This window comes from Dendrobates tinctorius, unplaced genomic scaffold (genome assembly GCF_039654945.1).
Source record: "Dendrobates tinctorius isolate UK_male_01 unplaced genomic scaffold, ASM3965494v1 ptg000155l, whole genome shotgun sequence".
Taxonomy (NCBI): Eukaryota; Metazoa; Chordata; class Amphibia; order Anura; family Dendrobatidae; genus Dendrobates; species Dendrobates tinctorius.
In genome coordinates, this window is record NW_027361822.1 from 9471414 (window position 1) to 9495696 (window position 24283).

General features: G+C 45.1%; 1 protein-coding gene across 3 annotated transcripts in view; it reads right to left on the bottom strand.

The window, feature by feature from the left end:
* LOC141051195 (uncharacterized) overlaps nt 1-24283 on the bottom strand; it is a 364030-nt gene that overhangs the window by 313061 nt on the left and 26686 nt on the right. For all 3 annotated transcript variants that reach the window (XM_073548061.1, XM_073548060.1, XM_073548059.1), the window contains exons 2-5: nt 14581-14684; nt 14405-14502; nt 12009-12099; nt 2024-2121 (exon numbers count right to left, since the gene is read on the bottom strand). In XM_073548061.1, the coding sequence (XP_073404162.1) occupies nt 2024-2121; nt 12009-12099; nt 14405-14502; nt 14581-14653 (360 nt within the window). In that variant the 5' untranslated portion in view covers nt 14654-14684. The remainder of the gene's footprint in view (nt 1-2023; nt 2122-12008; nt 12100-14404; nt 14503-14580; nt 14685-24283) is intronic.

Genomic DNA, 24283 nt, shown 5'->3' on the forward strand with positions numbered 1-24283 from the left:
CAAGACTACCTTCCCGAGCTCCCATAATGACTATAGACCGGTGGCCTTAACATCGCATGTGATGAAGTCCTTGGAGAGAATTGTACTTGCCTACTTGTGTCCGAGGGTGTCTGCTTTTACGGACCCCCTTCAGTTTGCGTATCGGCAGAGTCTGGGGGTGGACGATGCTGTAGCGTATCTACTACAAACAGTACATTCCTTTTTGGACAATGATAGAACCACTGTGCGTGCCATGTTCTTCGATTTCTCCAGTGCATTCAACACCTTACAGCCACTATTATTACGTAAAAAGCTGGTTGAAATGGCGGTTGATGAGGGACTAGTGAATTGGATCATTGATTATCTGTCGGACAGGCCACAGTTTGTGAGGTTGGGGGCGGCCGTATCGGATAGTATGCGGAGTAGTGTTGGAGCCCCTCAGGGAACGGTGCTGTCGCCATTCCTTTTTACGTTATACACAGCTGATTTTCAGTATAAATCAGACCTTTGTCACCTTCAGAAGTACTCTGATGACTCAGTGATAGTCGGAGGTATTGAGAGAGACCGGGGGGAGGAGGAATACAGAAGGGTGGTTTTGGACTTTGTTGACTGGTGCCAGGCTAACCATTTAGAACTCAACGTAAAGAAAACCAGGGAGCTGGTGTTGAGTTATGGAAGGTGCATGAAGGATTGCTTACCTATCACTATTGATGGTCAGGATGTGGAGATGGTGGAGAATTTCAAATATTTGGGGGTTCACCTGGACAGCAAGCTTGATTGGAGGTGCCATATGGAGAAGGTTTGCAAGAAAGGGATGAGTAGACTTTACTTCCTAAGGAAGTTAAGGTCGTTTAATGTGTGTAGCAAAATGCTTGAAATGTTCTACCAATCCATTGTGGCGAGTGCAATCTTTGATGCAATTATATGCTGGGGTAGTAGTGTGCGCACAGCTGACGTGAATAAGCTGAATAAACTTATCAAGAAGGCTAGTGCGGCGGTGGGTCTACAACTCAGGACTTTCGAGGAGGTATTAGAGGATAGAATTACTAAGAAATGCAAGGCTATAATGAGCAACAATACACACCCGCTCTATGAACTGTTTGCGAAGCAAAAGAGCACATTCAGCAAGCGTCTACTCCAACTAATGTGTAAAAAGGAAAGATATAGAAAATCGTTTGTTCCGACAGCTGTGGGGATGTTTAACAAATGTATAAGTGTAAAGCATCCCAAGACTAAATGAAGTTCAAAGTGTATGGGGGGGAATTGGTGAGTTACAAGTACCAGTCTATCCGCATCTGCTGTCCATATAGACTTATTTTGTAAAGTGTGTATTGTTCTTGTAATGTTCTTGATCTTTGTTCTGCTGCTGTAATACTGTAATTTCCTCCGGGATCAATAAAGTTTATCTAATCTAATCTAATCTAATCTAATCTTGAAGAAAAGTGTCCTGTTCACACTCGCAGTTATCAGGAAACAGTTTGGTAGCTGGCCACAAAAGGATCAGGGACTATGGATTCAGGACTGACAGCACCAGGATCAGAGAGGTCCAGTTCAGGTACCGACAATGCGGTTTTAGGATTCGGATATGGATACTACTGAAGCAGCCACAGGATAAAGAACATACTATAATGTACTAATGGAATGACAAGGGAAAGGGAATAAGTATAACAGACTAAGGATGGGGGATGTGACAATATACAGCTGAACACACCAACGCACTAATCACTAAACTATAGGGGTTGCTCAGGCACCTCCCTATTGGGGAGGGCTCCTGTTAGACAAGATGCCTCCCAGCTATTGGTGGGGCATTTTACTGTGTACATCCTCTGCGCCTTTAAGAGCAGGGAAGCGCACATTAGGCATGCTGCCGGGAAGTGCACCCACACAGGAGACAGGGAGCACACCGAGAGATGTAAAAGCAACAACCCATCCACAGCAGTGAGCATGTCGACGTCCCTGCATGGGAGACGAGGGGGAACCATGCAGGGGTGCCGGCATTAGCATTACAATAGGGGAGATATCATGACACCTTCTTTCCATATACCTGATGATCCTGAGGAACATTGGGATTTTCTTGATTATGGTCCTGATGAACAAGAGGATGGGGATATCCCTCTGGTGTTATACTGTTACTGGATAGATCTGGAGGAAACACATACAGGGGCTGAATTAATTCTTCACAAAACAGATAGTTATAAGCCATGTGCTTTTAAGTCCTATTATTATGCATTTATATAGCGCCATTTATTCCATGGCGCTTTACATGTGAAAAGGGGAAATATAGACAAGTATAATAAACATGTGTAAGATAAGGGACACATAAGTACATAAGGAGAGGGGACCCTGCCCGCGAGGGCTCACAGTCTACAGGGATGGGCGAGGATACAGTAGGAGAGGGCAGAGCAGGTCGTACTGTGGTTCAGTAGACCGAGGATCATTGCAGGCTGTAGGCTTGTCGGAACAGGTGGGTCTTCAGGTTCTTCTTGAAGGTTTCCGCTGATGGTGAGAGTCTGATGTGTTGCGGCAGGGAGTTCCAGAGTATGGGTGAAGCACGGGAGAAGTCTTGAATGCGATTGTGGGAAGAGGAGATAAGGGGGAGTAGAGAAGGAGATCTTGAGAGGATCGAAGGTTGCGTGCGGGTAGGTACCTAGAGACCATGTCAATCAAATTTATTATCGCCAAGTACATATTACATATATACAAGGAATTCTTTGTGGCAAAGAGGCAACATAATATATAACAGATACAACAAGTAACATCTAACAAGACAGATACAGTATATAGTCTACACATGACGATTTAATTGTTGAACAGAGAGTGGATAGAAGCTGTTCATATGGCAGTTGGTACTGCATTTGGGGACTCTGAAGCGACGTCCTGAAGGGAGTAGTTGGAATGAGGAGTGTCCCGGGTGAGAGGGTTCGGATGAAATTTTCAATGCGTGGGATCGAATACTCTTATCATAAAGATCCTGGATTTTAGGCAGGGGGGAGCCTATAATTCTCTCTGCTGTTCTGAAAGTCCTTTGTAAGCGGAGTTTGTCATGCGCAGTGGCTCCCCCATACCAGACTATCAGAGAGGAACAAATCACAGCTCTGATGACAGCATTAAAGAATAAGATCAGCAGATTCTTAGACAAACCATATCTTTTCAGCTGACGCAGGAAGAACATCCTCTGTTGTGCTTTTCTTATAACAGCATACACGTGTTTCCCCCCATTTAAGATCATGAGAGATGATAACACCAAGGAATTTGGTCTCTGTGACCCTAAGAACCACTTCGTCATGGATGTAGATTGGAAGTATCTCATGATCTTTCCTAAAATCCACAACCATCTCAGCAGTTTTTTTAGTGTTGAGTACAAGATTATTGGCTTTACACCAGTCACATATTCTTTCCACCTCACTCCGATACAAGTCTTCAGCATTTCCCCTGATGAGACCAATCAGTGTCATATCATCGGCAAATTTCAAGATTTTTACTGAGTCTGCTGAAGAGATGCAATCATTCGTATAGAGAGAAAACAGTAACAGGGACAAAACACACCCCTGAGGTGCCCCGATGTTTGTGACCAAGGTGTCCGAAGTGAATGGTCCAAATTTTACACTCTGTATCCTGGCTGTCAGGAAGTTATAAATCCACAAGCATAAGTTGAGAGGGACTCCAAGAGTTACCATTTTCTTATGAAGTAAATTCGGATCAATGGTATTGAACGCTGAGCTAAAGTCCATGAAAAGAATGTGGACATATGAGTGCCGTTCATCTGTATGATCCAAAATGTACTTCAGTGCCAGATTGACAGTGTCGTTTGCCGAACGATTCTCCTTATAGGCAAACTGAAGCGGGTCCCATAGCTTCTGTGTGAATTTTATCAGGTGGGACATCATAATTCTTTCGAAGACTTTCATAGCTACAGATGTGAGTGCTACTGGTCTATAGTCGTTCAACTCAGAGGATCCCACTTTCTTGGGGACAGGGATAATTGTGGAATTTTTCCAACACTGAGGTACAACGCACTCTTTCAGTGACACATTGTATATATTTGTCAGTATAGGGGCAAGCTGGGTAGCACATACTTTCAGACACATTGGAGATACACCATCAGGGCCAGGTGCCTTTTTGACCTTAAGTCCCTTCAGGATGCGTATCACCTCTGCCTCGGAGATCACTACTTGGGTGTTGCACAATGAATGATCTTTATATGAACAGACTGAGGAGCTTAGAGATGAATAGCCACTGTGTGTAGAGCTTGCCTCAAATCTGCAGTAGAATTCATTTAACTCTGCTGCCAGACTTCTGCTGGGGTTCACTATAGTGGGGTGGCTTTTATAATTGGTGACCTCTCTTAATCCTCTCCATGCAGATCTAGTATCTTTTGATGAGATCGTCCTCCCGGCCCCTCCCATCAGTTCCTGGATCATTTTGCCACTTGGCTTCCACATTTTCTCTCCTGTGACATCCCTACCCTCATCATGGGAGATTTCAACATCCCCATTGCTCTTCCCCTCTCCCCATCTGCTACTCACCTTTTATCTCTAACCTCCTCATTTGGCCTTTCGCAGCTTACTAATTCTCCAACGCATGAAGACGGAAACTCCCTCGACTTGGTCTTCTCTCGGCTTTGTGCAGTGGATGATTTTGCAAACTCCCCTCTCCCGCTCTCTGACCACAATCTTCTTTCATTCTCTATAAAGAACTGCCAGGCTGCTCAGGTCACCCCCACTGTCCAGACTTATAGAAACATACAGGCCATTAACACCCAGAAACTTCTGAAGAACTTGCAGTCTTCATTGGCCCCTATCTCCTCCCTCTCATGTCCTGATTCTGCATTGAAGCATTACAATGAAACACTTCAAAGTGCCCTCGATGAATTTGCACCCCCTATAAATAGAACACCACAACGCAGTCGGCGACAACCCTGGCACACGGTGCAAACACGTTTCCTGCAGCGGTGCTCCAGGTGCGCCGAACGTCTGTGGAGAAAATCCAATCTACACGAAGATTTCATCCATTTTAAGTTTATGCTTAGAACATACAACACTGCCCTTCACCTCTCCAAACAAACCTATTTCAACACCCTCATCATCTCACTGTCCAATAACCCGAAACGTCTCTTTGACACTTTTCATTCTCTACTCAATCCAAGAGTACAGGCCCCAACCACGGAGCTCCGAGCTGACGATCTGGCCAATTACTTCAAAGAAAAAATTGACCAGATCCGACAGGAAATTATCTCCAAATCCCCTCATACCATGCACTGTCCTCCCTCCCCCACTGCATCTAACTCACTCTCTGATTTTGAACCAGTCACAGAAGAAGTAAGCAGGCTCCTTGCATCTTCTCGCCCAACTACTTGCACCAGTGACCCATTTCCGTCACATCTCCTCCAGTCCCTTTCCCCTGCTGTCACCCCTCACCTAACTAAAATATTTAACCTCTCTCTCTCTTCTGGTATTTTTCCCTCCTCATTTAAGCATGCCATCATACATCCACTACTTAAAAAACCATCCCTCGACCAAAACTGTGCCGCTAACTATAGACCTGTCTCTAATCTTCCCTTCATCTCTAAACTCCTGGAACGCCTGGTCCACTCCCGTCTTATCCGCCATCTCTCAGAAAACTCTGTTCTCGACCCTCTCCAATCCGGTTTCCGCTCTTTACACTCCACTGAAACTGCCCTCACTAAAGTCTCTAATGATCTGCTAACAGCTAAATCAAATGGTCATTACTCCATGCTAATTCTCTTGGATCTCTCTGCAGCATTCGACACTGTGGATCATCAGCTCCTCCTCACTATGCTCCGCTCCATTGCCATCAAGGACACCGTTCTCTCCTGGTTCTCCTCCTATCTCGCCGACCGCTCCTTTACTGTTTCTTTTGCCGGTTCCTCCTCCTCTCACCTTCCCCTTACTGTTGGGGTTCCTCAAGGATCGGTTCTAGGCCCCCTCCTCTTCTCCTTGTACACTGCCCCTATTGGTCAAACAATCAGTAGATTTGGCTTCCAGTACCATCCCTATGCTGATGACACCCAATTATACGCTTCTTCTCCTGACATCACGCCAGCCTTTCTAGAAAACACTGGCGATTGTCTAAACGCTGTGTCTAATATGTCCTCACTATATCTGAAACTGAACCTGTCAAAGACTGAACTCCTTGTGTTTCCTCCCGCTACTAATGTACCTATACCCGACATTGCCATTTCTGTGTGTGGTTCCACTATTACTCCCCAGCAACATGCCCGCTGTCTTGGGGTCATACTTGATTCCGAGCTTTCCTTTGCCCCCCACATTCGATCACTGGCTCGCTCTTGTCATCTGCACCTCAAAAACATTTCTAGAATTCTACCTTTTCTTACTTTTGACTCTGCAAAAACTCTTACTGTTTCTCTTATTCATTCTCGTCTCGACTACTGTAACTCTCTTCTAATCGGTCTCCCTCTTACAAAACTCTCCCCTCTCCAATCTGTCTTGAATGCTGCAGCCAGGATCATATTCCTCACCAATCGTTACACCGATGCCTCTACCTTGTGCCAGTCATTACACTGGCTACCCATCCACTCCAGAATTCAGTATAAACTTATTACCCTCACCCACAAAGCCCTCCATGGCTCAGCACCACCCTACATCTCCTCCCTTGTTTCAGTATACCACCCTACCCGCGCCCTCCGTTCTGCTGATGACCTGAGGTTAGTATCCTCAATAGTCAGAACCTCCCACTCCCGTCTCCAAGACTTTACACGTGCTGTGCCAATTCTTTGGAATGCACTTCCCAGGTCAATACGATTAGTCCCCAGTCCCCACAATTTTAAGCGCGTCCTGAAAACGCATTTATTCAGACTGGCCTATCGCCTCAACACATTAACCTAACCTATCCCTGTGTGGCAGAGCCAAGGGTTTTGCCGTGCCGGGTTCCCGGCATCATGTTCCCACATGCTTTGTGCATCCATTAGCCCTCTGTGTCTGTACTGTTACACACTTAACATTATGGCTGGTCCATACATCAGGGCAACTGTTACCACCCACCTTTCGTGTCTACCTCTTTCCTCATAGACTGTAAGCTTGCGAGCAGGGCCCTCACTCCTCTTGGTATTTGTTCTAATCTACTGTATGTGATTGTTATGCTGTAATGTCTATTGTCTGTACAAATCCCCTCTGAAATGTAAAGTGCTGCGGAATATGTCGGCGCTATAAAAATAAAACTTATTATTATTATTATTATTATGAGAACCTTTCCTCCAGAATCTTTGCATACTCGTGTTTGGCCAACTTGATCTCTTAAGATAGCGAGTTCCTAAGTTTCTTGAATTCAGTAATATCACCTGCTTTATAAGCCTCCTCTTTTCTCTTACGGATCAACCTGACTTTATTTGTAAACCACGGCTTGTTGTTTCCCCGAAAGTGGACAGATTTGGATGGAATAAACGTGTCTTCACAAAAACGGATATATGAGGACACTGCATCAACCCATTCATCCAGACCCGAGCATGTTTCCTGGAATACCTCCCAGTCCGTGCATTCAAAGCATGCTTGCAGTTGCAATTTTGCCTCCTCAGACCATGTCTTCTTTGTATAAACTGTAGGTTTGGATGTTTTCAACCTTTGCCTGTAGGCTGGAATTAAATGAATTAGACAATGATCTGAAAAGCCCACTGCTGCTCTCCTCACTGCCCTGTAGGCCCCTTTTAAGACAGTATAGCAGTGATCAAGCGTATTGTTCTCTCTCGTGAAGCAGTTTATATGTTGAGTAAATTTGGGGAGATCCAGGTTGAGTTTTCCTTTGTTAAAGTCCCCCATTACGATCACAAATGCTTCAGGAGATCCTTTCTCCCATTCTGATATTTTGCAAGCTAATTCACCAATAGCAGCTTTAACAGATGCTTGAGGGGGAATATATACTGCAACCAGAACCATAGATGAAAACTCTCGGAGCGTAAAATGGTCTACAATTGAGTGCAAGGAACTCTAGATCTGGAGAGCAACCTTTTCCCAGTATGTTAACATCACAGCACCAGCTAGTGTTGATGTAGAGACATACCCCACCCCCCCTTTGTTTACCTGAAGCTACACAATCACGGTCAGCTCTGTAGATAACAAAACCAGGTAGATCCAGACTACAATCAGGGATGGTGTCATTCAACCAGGTCTCAGTAAAACAAAGAGCAGCTGAATTGGCCATATCAGATCTCATGTTACAAAGTAAGTTCAGTTCCTCCATTTTGTTAGATAAGGAACGGACATTAGCCAAGTGGAGTGAAGGAAGAGCTGTTCTGAACCCTCTCCTCCGAAGGCGTGCCAGGACTCCTCCTCTCCTACCTCTCTTGCAGTACACCTCCACAGGTTTCACAGAAGTAATGAATTTTATGTACTCAATTGTTGAATTAGCAATCATGCTCCAAGAAGGGGAGTCCATGAGAAATTGCGGATGATTCCAGAATAATAAATCGTCCCTTGAAATCATAAGAGTAGGTTTACAGAGTGCAGTGGCCATGACTACACTCAGCTTGTAGCTATAAAGACTGAACAGTCACAGCTTAGCAGAGTTAAATGTACAACTTTCCATAAAGGGTGCTCCCAGCACTGCTGGGGGGAAGGGCATGGGTGCAACAAGACAGGGACATCAGGGGACACGCCAACAGTCAGTCCAAACCTGCCCAGCTCACCCTTTCAGCTCCACCTGGATCACAAGATCTCCAGAACATCTCCAGCACCGCACACTCCACCAGCTTTCCTATCCCGGGATCATCTGCATGCTGGAAATGGGTACAAGGCAGGTAGCCAGCAGCTTCACTCTCTCCCAGCTGAAACCAGGCACGGAGCTCCACGAGGACAGAAAGACACCGGTCCCAGCTGATCGCAGTCTCCACACTACTCCCAGCTCTGCCGAATCCTGTAGCCCTACAGCTCCATGTGGACCACAAGATCTCCAGAACAACTCCAGCACCGCACACTCCACCAGGTTTCCTACCCTGGGATCATCTGCATGCTGGAAATGGGTACAAGGCAGGCAGCCAGCAGCTTCACTCTCTCCCAGCTGAATCCAGGCACGGAGCTCCACGAGGACAGAAAGACACCGGTCCCAGCTGATCGCAGTCTCCACACTACTCCCAGCTCTGCCGAATCCTGTAGCTACGCAATGGTGAGTGAACCAAAGGGAGAATTAACAATTAAACGGGGTAATTAAACGGGGTAACTGTCACAGATGTATGGAGGAGACAGGTTGTGGATGGCTTTGTATGTCATGGTTAGGGTTTTGAATTGGAGCCTCTGGGTAATAGGAAGCCAGTGAGGGGGCTGGCATAGGGAGAGGCTGGGAAATAGCAGGGAGACAGGTGGATTAGTTGGGCAGCAGAGTGTAGGAGGGACTGGAGCGGAGCCAGAGTGCTAGAGGGGAGGCCAGGGAGTAGGAGGTTGCACAAGTCGAGGCGACAGATGACAAGAGCATTCACTAGTGTTTTTGTGGTTTCGTGGTTGAGGAATGAGCGGATCAGGGGAATATTTTGAGTTTGAGGTGGCAGAAGGAGGCAAGGGCTTGGATATGTGGTTTGAAAGAGTGCGCAGAGTCGAGGATCACCCCAAGGCACCGAGCGTGCGGGACTGGGGAAAGAGAGCAGCCATTGACTTTGATGGATAGGTCTGGTGGAGGGGTAGAGTGAGATGGGGGAAAGATGATGAATTCTGTTTTGCCCATGTTCATTTTGAGAAAGCGAGCAGAGAAGGCGGCTGAGATAGAAGACAGACATTGTGGGATTTCAGTCAGTAAGGAGGCGAGATCGGGTCCAGATAGGTAAATCTGCGTGTCATCGGCATAGAGGTGATGCTGCAAACTGTGGGATTCTATAAGCTGTCCCAAGCCGAAGGTATAGAAGGAGAATAGTAGGGGTCCTAGGACAGAGTCTTGGGGAAAACCGACAGACAGGGGGCGAGGTGAGGAGGTGGTGTGCGAGAGGGAGATACTAAATGTTCGGTCTGTTAGGTATGATGAGATCCAGGATAGGGCCAGGTCTGTGATGCCAAGAGATGAGTCTGTAGCAGGAAAGAATGGTCTACGGTGTCGAAGGCAGAGGACAGGTCCAGGAGAAGGAGGACAGAGTAGTGGCGCTTGCTCTTGGCGGTTAGTAAGTCTTTAGTGACTTTAGTTAGGGCAGTACCTATTACCTGGTGATGTGAGGGGAAGAACTAGGGTAACAGACAGCAAATACAGTGGAATGAAGGCCTGAATTGCCACAATTTGCAGGCCACAAATAGACTAGGCATCTGAGGGTGGTTTCACATTAGCGCTTTTTAAGCGCACGCACGGCCGGGGGTAGCTCCGCCCCTGAGCCGGCTCTCTGCCCGGCGTGCCCGCCCCTTGCTTGTAGCGCCGCCTCCTAGCGCACAGCGGCGCCTGAGATCGGCGCACCCTATCTTTAGCATAGGGTGCGCAGATCGTGCGCAGGCCGTGCGCTAGTTGCGCTTTGACCTGCGCTGTGCACTTTTGACGGTGCGCCGTGAGCGCCAAAATCAAACTTTTCAGATTTTGGCGCGCCGGGCAGAGAGCCGGCTCGGGGGCGGAGCTACCCCTGGCCGTGCGTGCGCTTAAAAAGCGCTAATGTGAAACCACCCTGACAGTGATAGCAGACTGTTCAATGTGTGGCCTGTATTTTTTAATTTGTCACTGCAAAATAGTGTTTCGAGCTAGGGTAACACACAGCAAAAAAAGGTGAATGGAAGCCTCAAAAGAACACTTTGTAGCCCACAGATTGATGAGGCATATCACAGAGATACCAGACTATTCAATATGTGGCCTGGATTTTTTTTAAAATTTTTTTTTTTACCTCAAAATACTGTATAGACCTAGCGTAACAGACAGCAAAACAGTGGTATAGAAGCCAGAAATGCCACAATTTGTAGACCACAGATAGATCTGGCGTCTGACGGAGATAGAACACAGTTAAATACGTGGCCTGGATTTTTTTGTCCCAACAAAATTGTGTCAATAAGTAGGCTATGACACTGAAAAAAAAAAATTGTAAAATATTTAGCGCAATGATATGCGATGCGTGTGGCGTACAAAACACAGTGATAAATATGAACTGAAGCTAAATATTTTTTGGCCAGCAAAATGGTGTCCAAAAATGTTGTAAGACACTCCAAAAAATACTACAGTACCACAAAAAATGCCAGAGTTTTCTGCGCACTCAGATGTGATGCCTGGGACGGGCAAAGGCATTTTAAATCGCTGGATTTTCACGCCGTTGTATTAAAATGATCTGGCTGTAGTCTGCAGTGTGAACAAGCAAATAAATGTAGAAAAAAAACTGGGGCTCTGTATTACTTTGTACTAAAATTAGCAGGATTCAGGTGCAAAAAAAAAAAAAAAAAAAAATAAAAAATTATTCCTAGCCATAGATACCTGCAGCTAGGTATATATATAATAGGCAGCACCAGACAGTAATGGACCCTTTTGACGTATACAGCGAGATCTATATACTCACATACAGTGCCTACACGCCTTACACTGATGTGGATATGCGCACATAGACTCCCCTGCCTACCTAGTTCTGCAATCTATATACCCCCTAATTAGCCCTTAAAAGGACGGTTGGTTTAGCTGGATTTGTGGATTGAGCAATGGTAGACTCACACTAATAAAAGCACAAATCTGACTCTCAGCAGCAGCTCTCCCTACACTGTCTGAATCCGGAGCTGAATGTGCTCTTTATATTAATATATGGAAAATAAGTGCTAAGCTTTAATAAGGCAGATGGACGCATTGGTAACATACAGTATTTGCCAAAAAGGAAAAGGGAATTGAAGTGTCTCCTGTGGCCTGTGATTGTGTGCAGAAACCACATTTGTGGTCATCAACCATGGATTTTATTTTTCCCTGTTGTAAGAATAGTATACGACATTTCAAGTTTACATATGAAAAAAAGTTTTCAAAATTTGTGTCACAAAAAAAAAAAAAAAAAAAAAAAAAAAAACCCACAATTGTAGCATTCAGTGGCTCAAAAGAATCTGACTTCTGTGAAGTTTGCGGTCACTACTCACCTGTGCTGTTATCTGGAGGAATCTCCTCATTACACAGCTCATCACCCCTCACAAATGTCTCTGTAGTATTACTATGGGGCAGATCTTCACCCTGAAACAAATCTTGTACAAGTCACAGACAGATGAAGAAGTCACATTTATGATCAGCTCTAATCCTTCCATCTCCACCGTTCTCATTACACCAGTATAAAATATATAATATTGGCTGATGACCACGGGGCCAAGTGTGCCTAGGAAGAGGCATAGTTAAGTGGCTACCAGGAGCTCCTGATGGTGAAGACAGACTGGGCTGCAGGTAGCCACCAGGTAACATTCCCAGGCAGACTTCAGTACTGCAGCTGCCAATCCCAAGTGGTCGGATTTGCTGGATGAGGAGATGTGACTGGAGTCACTGCCGAGCAGGATTCGAAGACAGACAAATTGGATCTTGATGAAAAGTGTCTTGTTCACACTCACAGTTATCAGGAAACAGTTTGGTAGCTGGCCACAAAATGATCAGGGACTATGGATTCAGGACTGGCAGCACCAGGATCAGGGGGGTCCAGTTCAGGTACCGACAATGTGGTTTTAGGATTCAGATATGGATACTACAGAAGTGGCCACAAAATAAAGAACATACTATACTGTACTAATGGAACGACAAGGGAAAGGGAATAATTATAACACACTAAGGATGGGGGATGTGACAATATACAGCTGTACACACCAATGCACTATTCACTTAACTATAGGGGTTGCTCAGGCACCTATCTATTGGGGAGAGCTCCTGTTAGATAAGATGCCTCCCAGCTATTGGTGGGGGCATTTTACTGTGTACATCCTCTGCTCCTTTAAGAGCAGGGAAGCACGCATGTGGCGCCTCTAAGGCTTCAGTCGCCACAGAGGTACTGCACCTCCTCCTGAGGTGTGGTACCCCACCATCCAGGTAAGGTGGAGACTCCTGACCACACACCAACACCTGCACCCCCACACCACAAAGAAGTGTAGCAAAGCATCCATTGGTGGCTCCCTGCTTGGAACACGAAACATGCTGGGAGGCGGGTGTAGATACAGAATATATATATATATATATATATATATATATATATATATATATATATATATATATATATATATTATATTATATTATATATTTATTACAAAAGCGGGAAGTTTTTGGGTCTTTGGGTAGTCTGAGTTGGAGAGTGAGCGCGGCTGAGTGGATCCCTAGAGAGAGGGATGGATGGATGGATGGAAGTGCTGCAGCAGATCCCAGTGACCTGGGTCTGCTGGCACAGGAAAGGATGAGTGAGAGAGCGACAAAGACCGAAAGCCTAATTCTTCATAAGAAGGAAAGATTAGTTTGGAACGTGAGGAGAAAAGAGAACAGAGGACTTGGGTTAGAGGAGAACCCTTCCTAGAAGTTCCAAGCACAAGGCCGGGGCCAGGTCACCGAGGTTGTACGGATACTAATGGTCCTGCAGCAGACACCGATGGAATAGAAGTAGTGACCACTTTATTCCCACACAAGACTTGGGGGGCACAACAGCAACATAATAGTGAGCCAGGATCTAGTAGCAAGGAGTCCCTGAGGCAGGCTACAGCTGTCTGCCGTACAAGTAGAGTTCATAGGAACATCTGACAGGAGGCACTCCAGTGTAACTCAGTACTGAGAGTAATTCATTCTTAGGCGCTATAAGAGGAGATGTTCAGAGAAGGCACATGTTGGCGCAGTGTTGGAAAGGAGTGCTTCATTGGGCCTGGAGGTTGACCGAGTCCCTGACCCGGAGGACACGGCACAGAAGCGGGCACCTGTTTGCACAACAGACTGAGTAAAGCTTTGGAACTACATGCCCTGGTGTCCTCCACTTATTCCTGCACCAACACATTCAGCACGGCTACATCTCAGTGCCATCCACTACACTGTCTGCGCCTATTCCCTGGCTCTTCATTTACTAAACTGCCCTGGGACTACAGCCCTGCCTGTGGAGGGCTACAACATCATTGCTGCACCACACCATCAGTCCCAGAGGATCTGCAAGCAGCGTCGGCTTAACACCTCCCTTGTCGAACACCACAAGTGGCGTCATGAATCAATAGACTTTATCCCCCTTTTACATGGGCGCCCAGGGCCACGGACCGGGTCACCGCCGCTGCGACAACTCCCATTGAAACCCACGTGCCCGGTACTGTGTACCCCACGACCCTGGGAGGGCGACCCACGCACATTAGGCGTGCTGCCGGGAAGTGCACCCACACAGGTGACAGGGAGCACACCGAGAGATGTAAAAGCAACAACACATCCACAGCAGTGAGCATGTCGACGTCCCTGCATGGGAGAGGAGGGGGAACCATGCAAGGGTGCCGGCATTAGCATTACAATAGGGGAGATATCATGACACCTTCTTTCCATATACCTGATGATCCTGAGGAACATTGGGATTTTCTTGATTATGGTCCTGATGAACAAGAGGATGGGGATATCCCTCTGGTGTTATACTGTTACTGGATAGATCTGGAGGAAACACAGAGGGGCTGAATTAATTCTTGACAAAACAGATAGTTATATGCCATGTGCCTTTAGTCCAATTACCTGGTGATTCGAGGGGTTGGGGAGGGGGCAGATAAATATGTCTGAATTCTTCTAAATACTCCCAGTCCTCCATGGAGAAATAGACGGTGACACCTTAAAGGAACCTGACAAACAATAATAATGATGATGTAAAGTGGCATAATCAAAATCTTTCACCCCTCCAGTAAGCCAGAAGAGGGTGAGGGGTAATATCCTCTCCATGATCTTGTCCCTGTCCCTATCCATCATTGATGAGTCTTTAAGGAAAATTCTCTTAACTAGAAACCTCCACTGAGATGAACCGATATTTTTTTTTCAGGTTCCTACAATAAGTAAAATCATACAAAACCTGAGATGAAACCTTTGATGTGATATTAGAAGTGAATATAGGTTTCTAAAGCAAAGAGTACAGATGAACATCACTAGGGAACACAAATCACCACTTAACAGACAAGGTACCAAATAAATCTGAACACTGCACTAGGCATAGCTGGTATTGGTGCTTGACAAAAACAGACAAATCCAAGGAGCAGTAGAAGGAAAAACGTAGCACTTACCAGCAAAAATAAGATCCAATAGTCCTTTATTCACATAAGTGCCATGGACCGCAAGTGGACAAGCAGGACATGGGAGACTTGCAGGGAAGGGGGGGGGAACGATGGCTGTTTCGTGATTACTAGCTGTAGCAGAGTATCTTTTGAGAATTCACCGGTACACAGAACTTCACTGAGCAAGTTATCTTGAGTAAACAGCATTTACTTCTTATGGGTAAACATGAGATAAGAATTCAGAAGCACACAGCCATGCTGCTGGCATAATACAGTCATAAGCGAAAGTAAAAACTAACAACAACAGAGCTTCCCTCCCCACAATTTAGCAAACATAACTTCACACTATCACTATCTGCTGTCAGGCTATTGTAAAGTCCGCCTTTATATAAACAATAAGTCCATTTCTCTTGCATATGCAAATATCCTTTCTTAACAGTAAGGACTAATTCAGTCAAACCCAACTTTATTAGTCTCTAGTATGTATCAGCATTCAACGCCTTCGTGAAGATGCCTGCAGTCATTTCTTCCGTAGGATAATCCTTCGAGAAATTATACTTCACATTTCCCAAGTCTTTGATTTCAAAATGTCACTTCAAGATTTTTAAAGTGTTTTCTTTATCTTTCTTGTGCAGAACAAATCAAAATGTCGTCTACATATAGGAGTACATAAATCCATCTATTCATCAGCCTTTTTGTGTATAAGCATGGATCAGCTTTGCTTCTTTGAAATTTTTCATTTGTGAGCACTTCTGTGATTTTGTCATTCCATGCTTTAGCTACTTGCTTTAAACCATATATGCTTTTCTTTAGTTTGCAAACTTTGTTTGGATTTCTTTCATCTTTGAATCCTGGAGGTTGTTCCATGTAAATGTCTTCTGTTAAATCTTTATTCAAAAATGCTGTCTTTACTTCCAGATGTATCAGTTCCATCTGTTTCATTGCTGCAACTGTAAGTAAAGTCCTTATTCTAGTATGTTTGACAACTGGAGCAAATGTCTTATCATAGTATTCTCCATATTTTTGAGAATATCCTTTAGCTACAAGTCTTGCTCGGTATCTTTCAGGTGTGCCATCTGTTTGGTATTTTACTTTAAAAATCCATTTACATCCTATGGCTTTTATTCCTTCTGGTAAATCTGTCAGTGTTCATGTATTTGAGTCATGCATGGATTTCATTCCTATTTCTGTTGCTTCTATCCATTTATTAGCTTCTTCTTTAGGGAGTTTAGATCTGTCTTCCCAAGAAGTAGGTTCATAAATTTTACTTGTGCTTGTCTTGTATGAGAGACGTTTTGGTGGTTTTCCTTTGTTTGCTCTCATTGAACATTTTGGTTCTGTGTCTGTTTGTAGGTGTATTTCTTTATTTTCAGTATTCTCTTCTTTATCAATTTCAACTACTTTCTCATCAGATACTTCAGCTATGTCACACCTGTTTTTCTCATTTTTTGTGTCAATTGAAATCATAGCGTCTTCATTTAGATCCTCAATGAATGTCACATTGTTACTCACCGTTACTGTCTGTTTTGGGATTTAGGATTCTGTATCCCTTGCAATTTTCACTATGTCCAACAAATATTCCCTCCATGGATCTGTTTTGCAGTTTGGAACGTTTTTCTGTTGGAATGAATATAAAAACTTTACATCCAAAAACTGATTGACATTTGGTTTCATACCTTGCCACAGTTCATATTGAGTTTTCTTCTGTTTTCTGGAAAAAATGTCTGTTCTGTAGATATGCAGCTGTCATTGCTGCCTCACCCCAATATTTATCTGGTAGTTTGGAATCTGTCAGCATACATCTCATCATATCTGTCAGTTGTTTTTCCTTTCTGCTACTGCATTTTGTCCAGGTGTGTACGGAACAGTTTTCTAGTGTTCTATACCATTTTGTCTAAAGTAGTTTTCCTTTTTGTGACCTGTAAATTCACCTCTATTATCACTTCTGACGACAATTGGCTTCCTTTGAAATTTGTTACTCGCCCTTGTTACATACTCTACAAGTTTATCAAAACCTTCACTTTTGTTCTTAATTAAGTGTGTGACTGTGTATCTTGAGTAGTCATCTATGAAAGTCACCATGTATCTATTTCCTCCTGATGTAGTCACTTGCATGGGTCCACATACGTCAGTATGCACCAAATCAAGTGGTCTTTTGCTTTTCATTTCACTTTCTTCTGGAATAGATCTTCTTGTGGCTTTAGATTTCATACAACATTCACATCTTACGGTAATTGAGCAATCTGAAATCTTTAGATCTTTTGTCAATTCTTTTCTTTGTAGATCCCTTATACTGTCAGGGTGTCTGTCCTAGACGTCTATGCCACACGTGAATACAGTTCTTGTGATCATGTGTACATACCTTCATCTGTTTCTTTGGTGTGTCAAGATGATTTAATTGTTCATCTGCCTTGACATTGGTTATCACCTTGTTTCCTGCTAGAATAGCACACTCATTGTCTTTGAATTTTACAGCGAGTCCATAGGCTTTTAAACGCTTTACAGATAACAATCCGCCTTCCAATTTTGGAACATACAACACATTCTGTACAAGTATCTTTGAATCTTTTCCGAACTTGTTTGAACAGTTTAGCATACCTTGTCCGATATACCTTCTAAGGTTATTTTGCTCCCATCTGCAAGATAAATGGCTTCTTTCTTATCGAAATCAAGATCAGTGAAGAAATTCTTGTCACGACTCGTTGCTCCTGAATCTGTTACTTTAAATGTGCCATTCCAATTTGTCTCACATGAATCGGAAATTGTGTTTTTCACTTTCTGTGTATGCTCTTTATGTTGTAATTTTTGTTGTTCTGCTTTCCATATGGTACAGTCTCTCTTTAAATGACCTTTTTTCTTAAATCTGAAACATTCTCTTGTCTCTTTATTATAGGGCTTTTTAAATTCTGTAGCTTTAAGAGCGTTTCCACAGTCCTTTTCAGTAGAAGAATCATTTGTCTGTTCTTTTCTTCTCTGATATTCATCTATTAGTCTTGTTTTCACAAAATCTAATGTGATGTCTTTTTCTGGTCTCATCTCTAGGTCATTTATCATCAAGGCTGTATACGAATGCGGTAAACTGCACAATAATATTGCTGCTACATGACTTTATTTAATACTTTAATGTCTTCACCAATAGAACTTAGCTGTGATATTACTTCCATCATTGAGAATATGTGCTTTTGCATATCGTCTTTTGCACTCAGTCTCATACTGTAAAGCTTTCTTAATAGGAATAACTTGATTTAAACCAGATCTTTCGTATAGCTTTTTCAATGTCTCCCACATTCCTTTTGCCGTTTCTTCATTTCTTATGTGTATTAATTGAGCATCATCCACTAATAAGCTAGTGGTGGCTCTCGCTTTTCTATTCTTTTTATCCCATGTCTGATTATCTTCATCAGCTCTATCTGTAATGATTACTTCCCATAAATCGTCCTTGGATAATAACATCTCTACTTTGAATTTTCATAACTAATCATTTTCACTGTTTAGCTTAGCTACTATGAGTTTCAGCTCAGTGCTGCACATCATTTTTATATAATCTTACTTGTTTTATGAAGATATTTTTTCTTCCTGAGATTTCCTGGATATCCTGTGTGTGGTGATTGTCTGTAATTATCTCCAGTGTGTGGTCATCCAGTTCCTGGAACATAAATTCCTTTGTCCCTCTGTATCTGAATTATTTTTTCTTTTCAGCCTTCGTTCACTGGGTTTTATCTCCTTCTGTTAACAGAGATTATCTGCTTCTCCGGTGTCTGGATTTATTGCTTGGAGTTATCTTCAGGGTGTTTCTGTCCTGGGTGTCTGGGACCATAACCTGGAGCAGAGTATCTTTTGAGAATCCACAGGTACACAGGAGAACTTCACTGAGCAAGTTATCTTGAGCAAACAGCATTTACTTCTTATGGGTAAACATGAGATAAGAATTCAGAAGCACACAGCCATGCTGCTGGTGTAGTATAGTCAAAAGCGAAAGTAAAACTAAACAGCAAGGGAACTTCCCTCCCCACAATACAGGAAACATAACTTCACACTAACACCATCTGCTGTCAGGCTAGTGTAAAGTCCTCCTTTATATAAACAATAAGTCCATTTCTGTTGCATATGCCAACACTAGCTTCTATGGGTTCAGGTGCAATAATCAACCTCAGGTCACCTCCTTTATAGGCATCAAGACCTTAAGTTATAACAAGCTGTGTAAACATACAACAGCATTCACAAATATAAAAACATATAATTACTACTATATGCAGAGTACAAAAAATTATCAAAATGTTATGACTTTAAATAGCAATATATAAAAAGAGAGCTAATAGCACAATCATAGGAAAACCGAGAGATCAATTCTGTCATTTATAGACCAAACGGACCCTGTGCATTAGCCCTTAGGATTAGAGTTGAGCGAAACGGGTCGAAAAAATTCAAAAGTCGCCGACTTTTGGCAAAGTCGGGTTTCATGAAACGAAACCCGACCCTAGGATGAGGTCGGCCACGAGGTCGGCGACTTACGCGCCAAAGTCGCGTTTCAAAAGTTTGTTTTGCGCTCTTTTTCAGCCAATCAGGATCCACGGACACTGTGGGCAACGTGATGACCTAGGCACGGGTCACCACCATCTTTCAGAAGGGCATGCAAGTGATTGGCTTGCTTTGGTGGGCGTCACAGGGGGTATAAAAGGGCGTGCACGCCGACCGCCATCTTACTTCTGCCGATCTTAGTATAGGGAGAGGTTGCTGCTGATTCTGTAGGGAGAGCGTTAGGCAGGGAAGAAGACAAAAAAACTGCTTCTGCTGCTAGCGATTTGGCCTGCACAACACACAAGTCACTGTGTGTGCAGTGCAAGGGGAGGCTATATTGTGGTGTATCAGTGGTGTTGGTTGTTGGGCTGCCTTCTAAGGCTTCCTGACACGCTGGCATTGCTGTTTACCCACTGCTCCGCAAACTGCTTTTTTAAAAGCAATCCAATCTCCCTTATCCTCTAGTCACTTTTGTCACAGGCAGCTGTGCCATCGAGCGTGTCACATAGCGCTCAGATATCAGTGGGCCTCACACAATCCACAAGTGTCCAGTGTCCAAAAGTGTACGCAGAGATTCAAAATCTCCATTATCCTCTCGTCACTTTGGTCACAGGCAGCTGTGCCATCGAGCGTGTCACATAGCGCTAAGATATCAGTGGGCCTCACACAATCTACAAGTGTCCAGTGTCCAAAAGTGTACGCAGAGATTCAAAATCTCCATTATCCTCTCGTCACTTTGGTCACAGGCAGCTGTGCCATCGAGCGTGTCACATAGCGCTCAGATATCAGTGGGCCTCACACAATCCACAAGTGTCCAGTGTCCAAAAGTGTACGCAGAGAATCAAAATCTCCATTATCCTCTCGTCACTTTGGTCACAGGCAGCTGTGCCATCGAGCGTGTCACATAGCGCTCAGATATCAGTGGGCCTCACACAATCTACAAGTGTCCAGTGTCCAAAAGTGTAGCAGAGATTCAAAATCTCCATTATCCTCTCGTCATTTTGGTCACAGGCAGCTGTGCCATCGAGCGTGTCACATAGCGCTCAGATATCAGTGGGCCTCACACAATCCACAAGTGTCCAGTGTCCAAAAGTGTATGCAGAGATTCAAAATCTCCATTATCCTCTCGTCACTTTGGTCACAGGCAGCTGTGCCATCGAGCGTGTCACATAGCGCTCAGATATCAGTGGGCCTCACACAATCCAAAAGTGTCCACTGTCCACAATTGTGTGCAGAAATTCTAAATCTCCCCTGTCCTATAGACACCTTTTACCTTGTTTTACATTACTATATAGTTTGTTGGATTTTGTCTACATTTCTACCAAAAATGAGGAAGGCTGGTGGAAGAGGCCGTGGAATTGGGCGGGGGTTGGCAGCTGGTAATGGTGTTGGTGGTGGATCTGATGGTAGTGGCAAGAGCAAAATAGGACCGAATGCAGGAGGTGCTGACCCTGCGTCATCGTCTGGCTCCATAAGGCCTCGAACGCTTAGTTTTCTAGGAGTTGGCAAACCGCTTTTAAAGGCAGAGCATCAGGAAAAAGTTTTGTCTTACATTGCTGACTCAGCCTCCAGCTCTATCGCCTCCTCTTCTTCAGTTGTAAAAAGTAAAAGCACCGAGTCGTCATTGGAGGCTCATGTTCATGAACCACACCTTTCCTTGTGTCCTTCACCCCAACCAAGATTGAAGGATGACGCAGGCCATACTACTGATTACTCCATGGAGCTGTTTTCACATACCATGCCTGGATTATCAAGTCATATGGTGAATTACCCAGGCCAAGATGAATCTGACATGGAGTGCACTGATGCACAGCCGCTGATGCATGATTCTGCTGGTACATTCACTCAGAGCACTACATTGTCCTCGCAGTGTACAGAGCCAGATTTTGACCCTGATGAGACTCAGGTGCCCCTTCCCGCACACTATACCACCATACACGGTGACACAGAGAAAGGTGCACATGACATAGAAGAGGAGGTGATGGATGACCCAGTTGTTGACCCAGATTGGCATCCATTGGGGGAAGAGGGTGCTGCTTCCAATAGCTCAGATGAGGAGCATCCACAGCAGACATCGACATCGCAACAGCTGTTATCTGGCAGGCCCGGAGCACTCCAAAGACAGGTTCCAAACATCAAAAGAGTTGCTGGACAGCTTGTCCAGAGGGTCAAAAGATCACAGCGTGCTAGGCCGCAAAATGTCTGCCAAAGTAGGAAGAGTGCAGTGTGGCACTTTTTTGAACAAAATCCTCATGATCAGGCCAAGGTTATCTGTAAGAAGTGCGCAAAGACCTTTAGCCGAGGGAAAAATCTGAAAAATTTGAATACCAGTTGCATGCTTAGACATTTAACCAGCATGCACTTGCAAGCGTGGACACAACACCAAACCTCAAGTGCCACATGTGCAACTGATCACAACGAAGGTAGTCAGCAACGCTACATTGTTTCCCCCACTGTAAGCTCACCGGTTAGCACAGCAGCAAATGTTGAGGTGTCGTTGCAAGGCCACAGCAGTCAGGGAATCCCACTGTTATATCAACGAAAGACTGATTCTAGGCCATCAGAAAGAACACCAACTCCATCACCATCATCAACCTTCTCTCAGTCCGCCCTGTCCACCGCTACTTCCACCATATGCAGCTCTCAAGTCCAGCTCACCCTCCCAGACACTATGAGTAGGTCAAGAAAGTACTCAGTCTCTCATCCGCGTACACTGGGTTTGAACGCCCACATTGCCAAACTAATCTCGTTTGAGATGATGCCCTTTCGGTTGGTGGAAAGCACAGCTTTCCGCGAACTCATGGCCTATGCAGTACCACGCTATGACCTACCCAGTCGCCACTTCTTCTCTCGCAAAGCCATCCCAGCCCTCCACCATCATGTGAAAGACCGCATTGTCCATGCACTCAAGCAGTCAGTGAGCGGAAAGGTGCACCTCACAACTGATGCATGGTCCAGTCGGCATGGCCAGGGCCGTTACGTGTCCATCACTGCGCACTGGGTTAATGTGGTGGATGCAGGGTCCACAGGAGACAGCGGTGGTGGGACAGTGCTGCCTAGCCCACGGTATAGGAAACAGTTGGCTGTAGGCGTTCGACCCTCCTCCTCCTCCTCCTCCAGAAGCGAAAGCTCGTCCACAGAGCGCAGTCGTACGAGCACTCCATCTGCAGCTGCCACTGTTGCACATGATGTGTCCCCCTATCGAGCAGCTAGTGGAAAGCGTCAGCAGGCTGTGTTGCAGATGATGTGTTTGGGCGACAGACACACCGCCGAGGTGCTGGCCGAGTACTTGAAGCGACAAACTGAGTCATGGCTGGGCAGTGTACATCTTAAGGAAGGCAAGGTAGTTAGTGATAACGGCTGTAATTTTGTGGCAGCCATAGCCCTTTCAAAACTCAGCCACATACCTTGCTTGGCTCACACATTGAACCTGGTGGTGCAGTGCTTCCTCAAAAATTATCCGGAGTTAACAGCCCTGCTCCAGAAGGTGCGAAGACTGTGCGCGCACATCCGCCGGTCGCCTGTACACTCCGTTCGTATGCAGAAGCTGCAGCGATTGCTCCACCTTCCCAACCACCGCCTCATTATCGACATTGCAACAAGGTGGAACTCCACCCTGCACATGGTGGAGCGGCTGTGCGAGCAGAGGCAGGCCATAATGCATTTGTGGGAGGATACACGGCCAGGCACTTTGAGAGCAGACATGGAGTTGACAGGCGTGCAGTGGTCGAAGCTGAAAGACCTTTGTAAAGTCCTTCAGTGTTTTGAGGAATGCACACGGCTGGTAAGCGCAGACGACGCCATCCTAAGCATGAGCATCCCACTTATGCGTCTGCTCATGCAAACTTTGACGCACCTTAAGGAGCAGGCGTCTGCAGCCAATGTTGATGAGGAGGAGGGAATCCTTGATGACATTCAGCCATTGTCTGCTCAGGGACCTCTCCTGGACAAAGTGGAGGAAGAAGAGGAGGAGGAGGAGGAGGATGATGATGGGGATGATTACTTAGGGGAGGAGGATGCATCTCGTGGGGCAAGTGAAAATGTTAGCGTGGCAAGGTCTGGTACAGGGTTTGTGCGTGACTGGAGGGATGTGGATTTGCCAGAAAGTGCTCCTCCACCCAGCACTCGCAGTGTATCATTGACACCGGGAACATTGGCCCACATGTCAGATTATGCCTTGCGGATCCTAAAAAGGGACCCCCGCATTGCCAAAATGATGAACGATGACGACTACTGGTTGGCCAGCATCCTGGATCCACGCTATAAAGGCAAATTACAAAACATCATGCCACAGGAGAACCTTGACCTAATATTGGCTAATAAACAAGCAACTCTGGTAAATCGGTTGCTTGAGGCATTCCCAGCACACAGCAGCGGTGATGGTTCTCACACGAGCCGTACGGGCCGGGGGCAGCTTGGCAGAGGTGTTCGTGGTGCACACAGCAGAAGTGGCATTGGAGACAGGGGTTTCATGACAATGTTGTGGACTGATTTTTCAAATACCGCTCACACAACTGGTAATACTGCATCGATGGAAAGTGACAGGAGACAGCAGTTGTCAACTATGGTTACAAACTACTTTTCCTCCCATATCGATGTTCTCCCACACAGGTCATTCCCCTTTGACTATTGGGCCGCTAAACTGGACACCTGGCCTG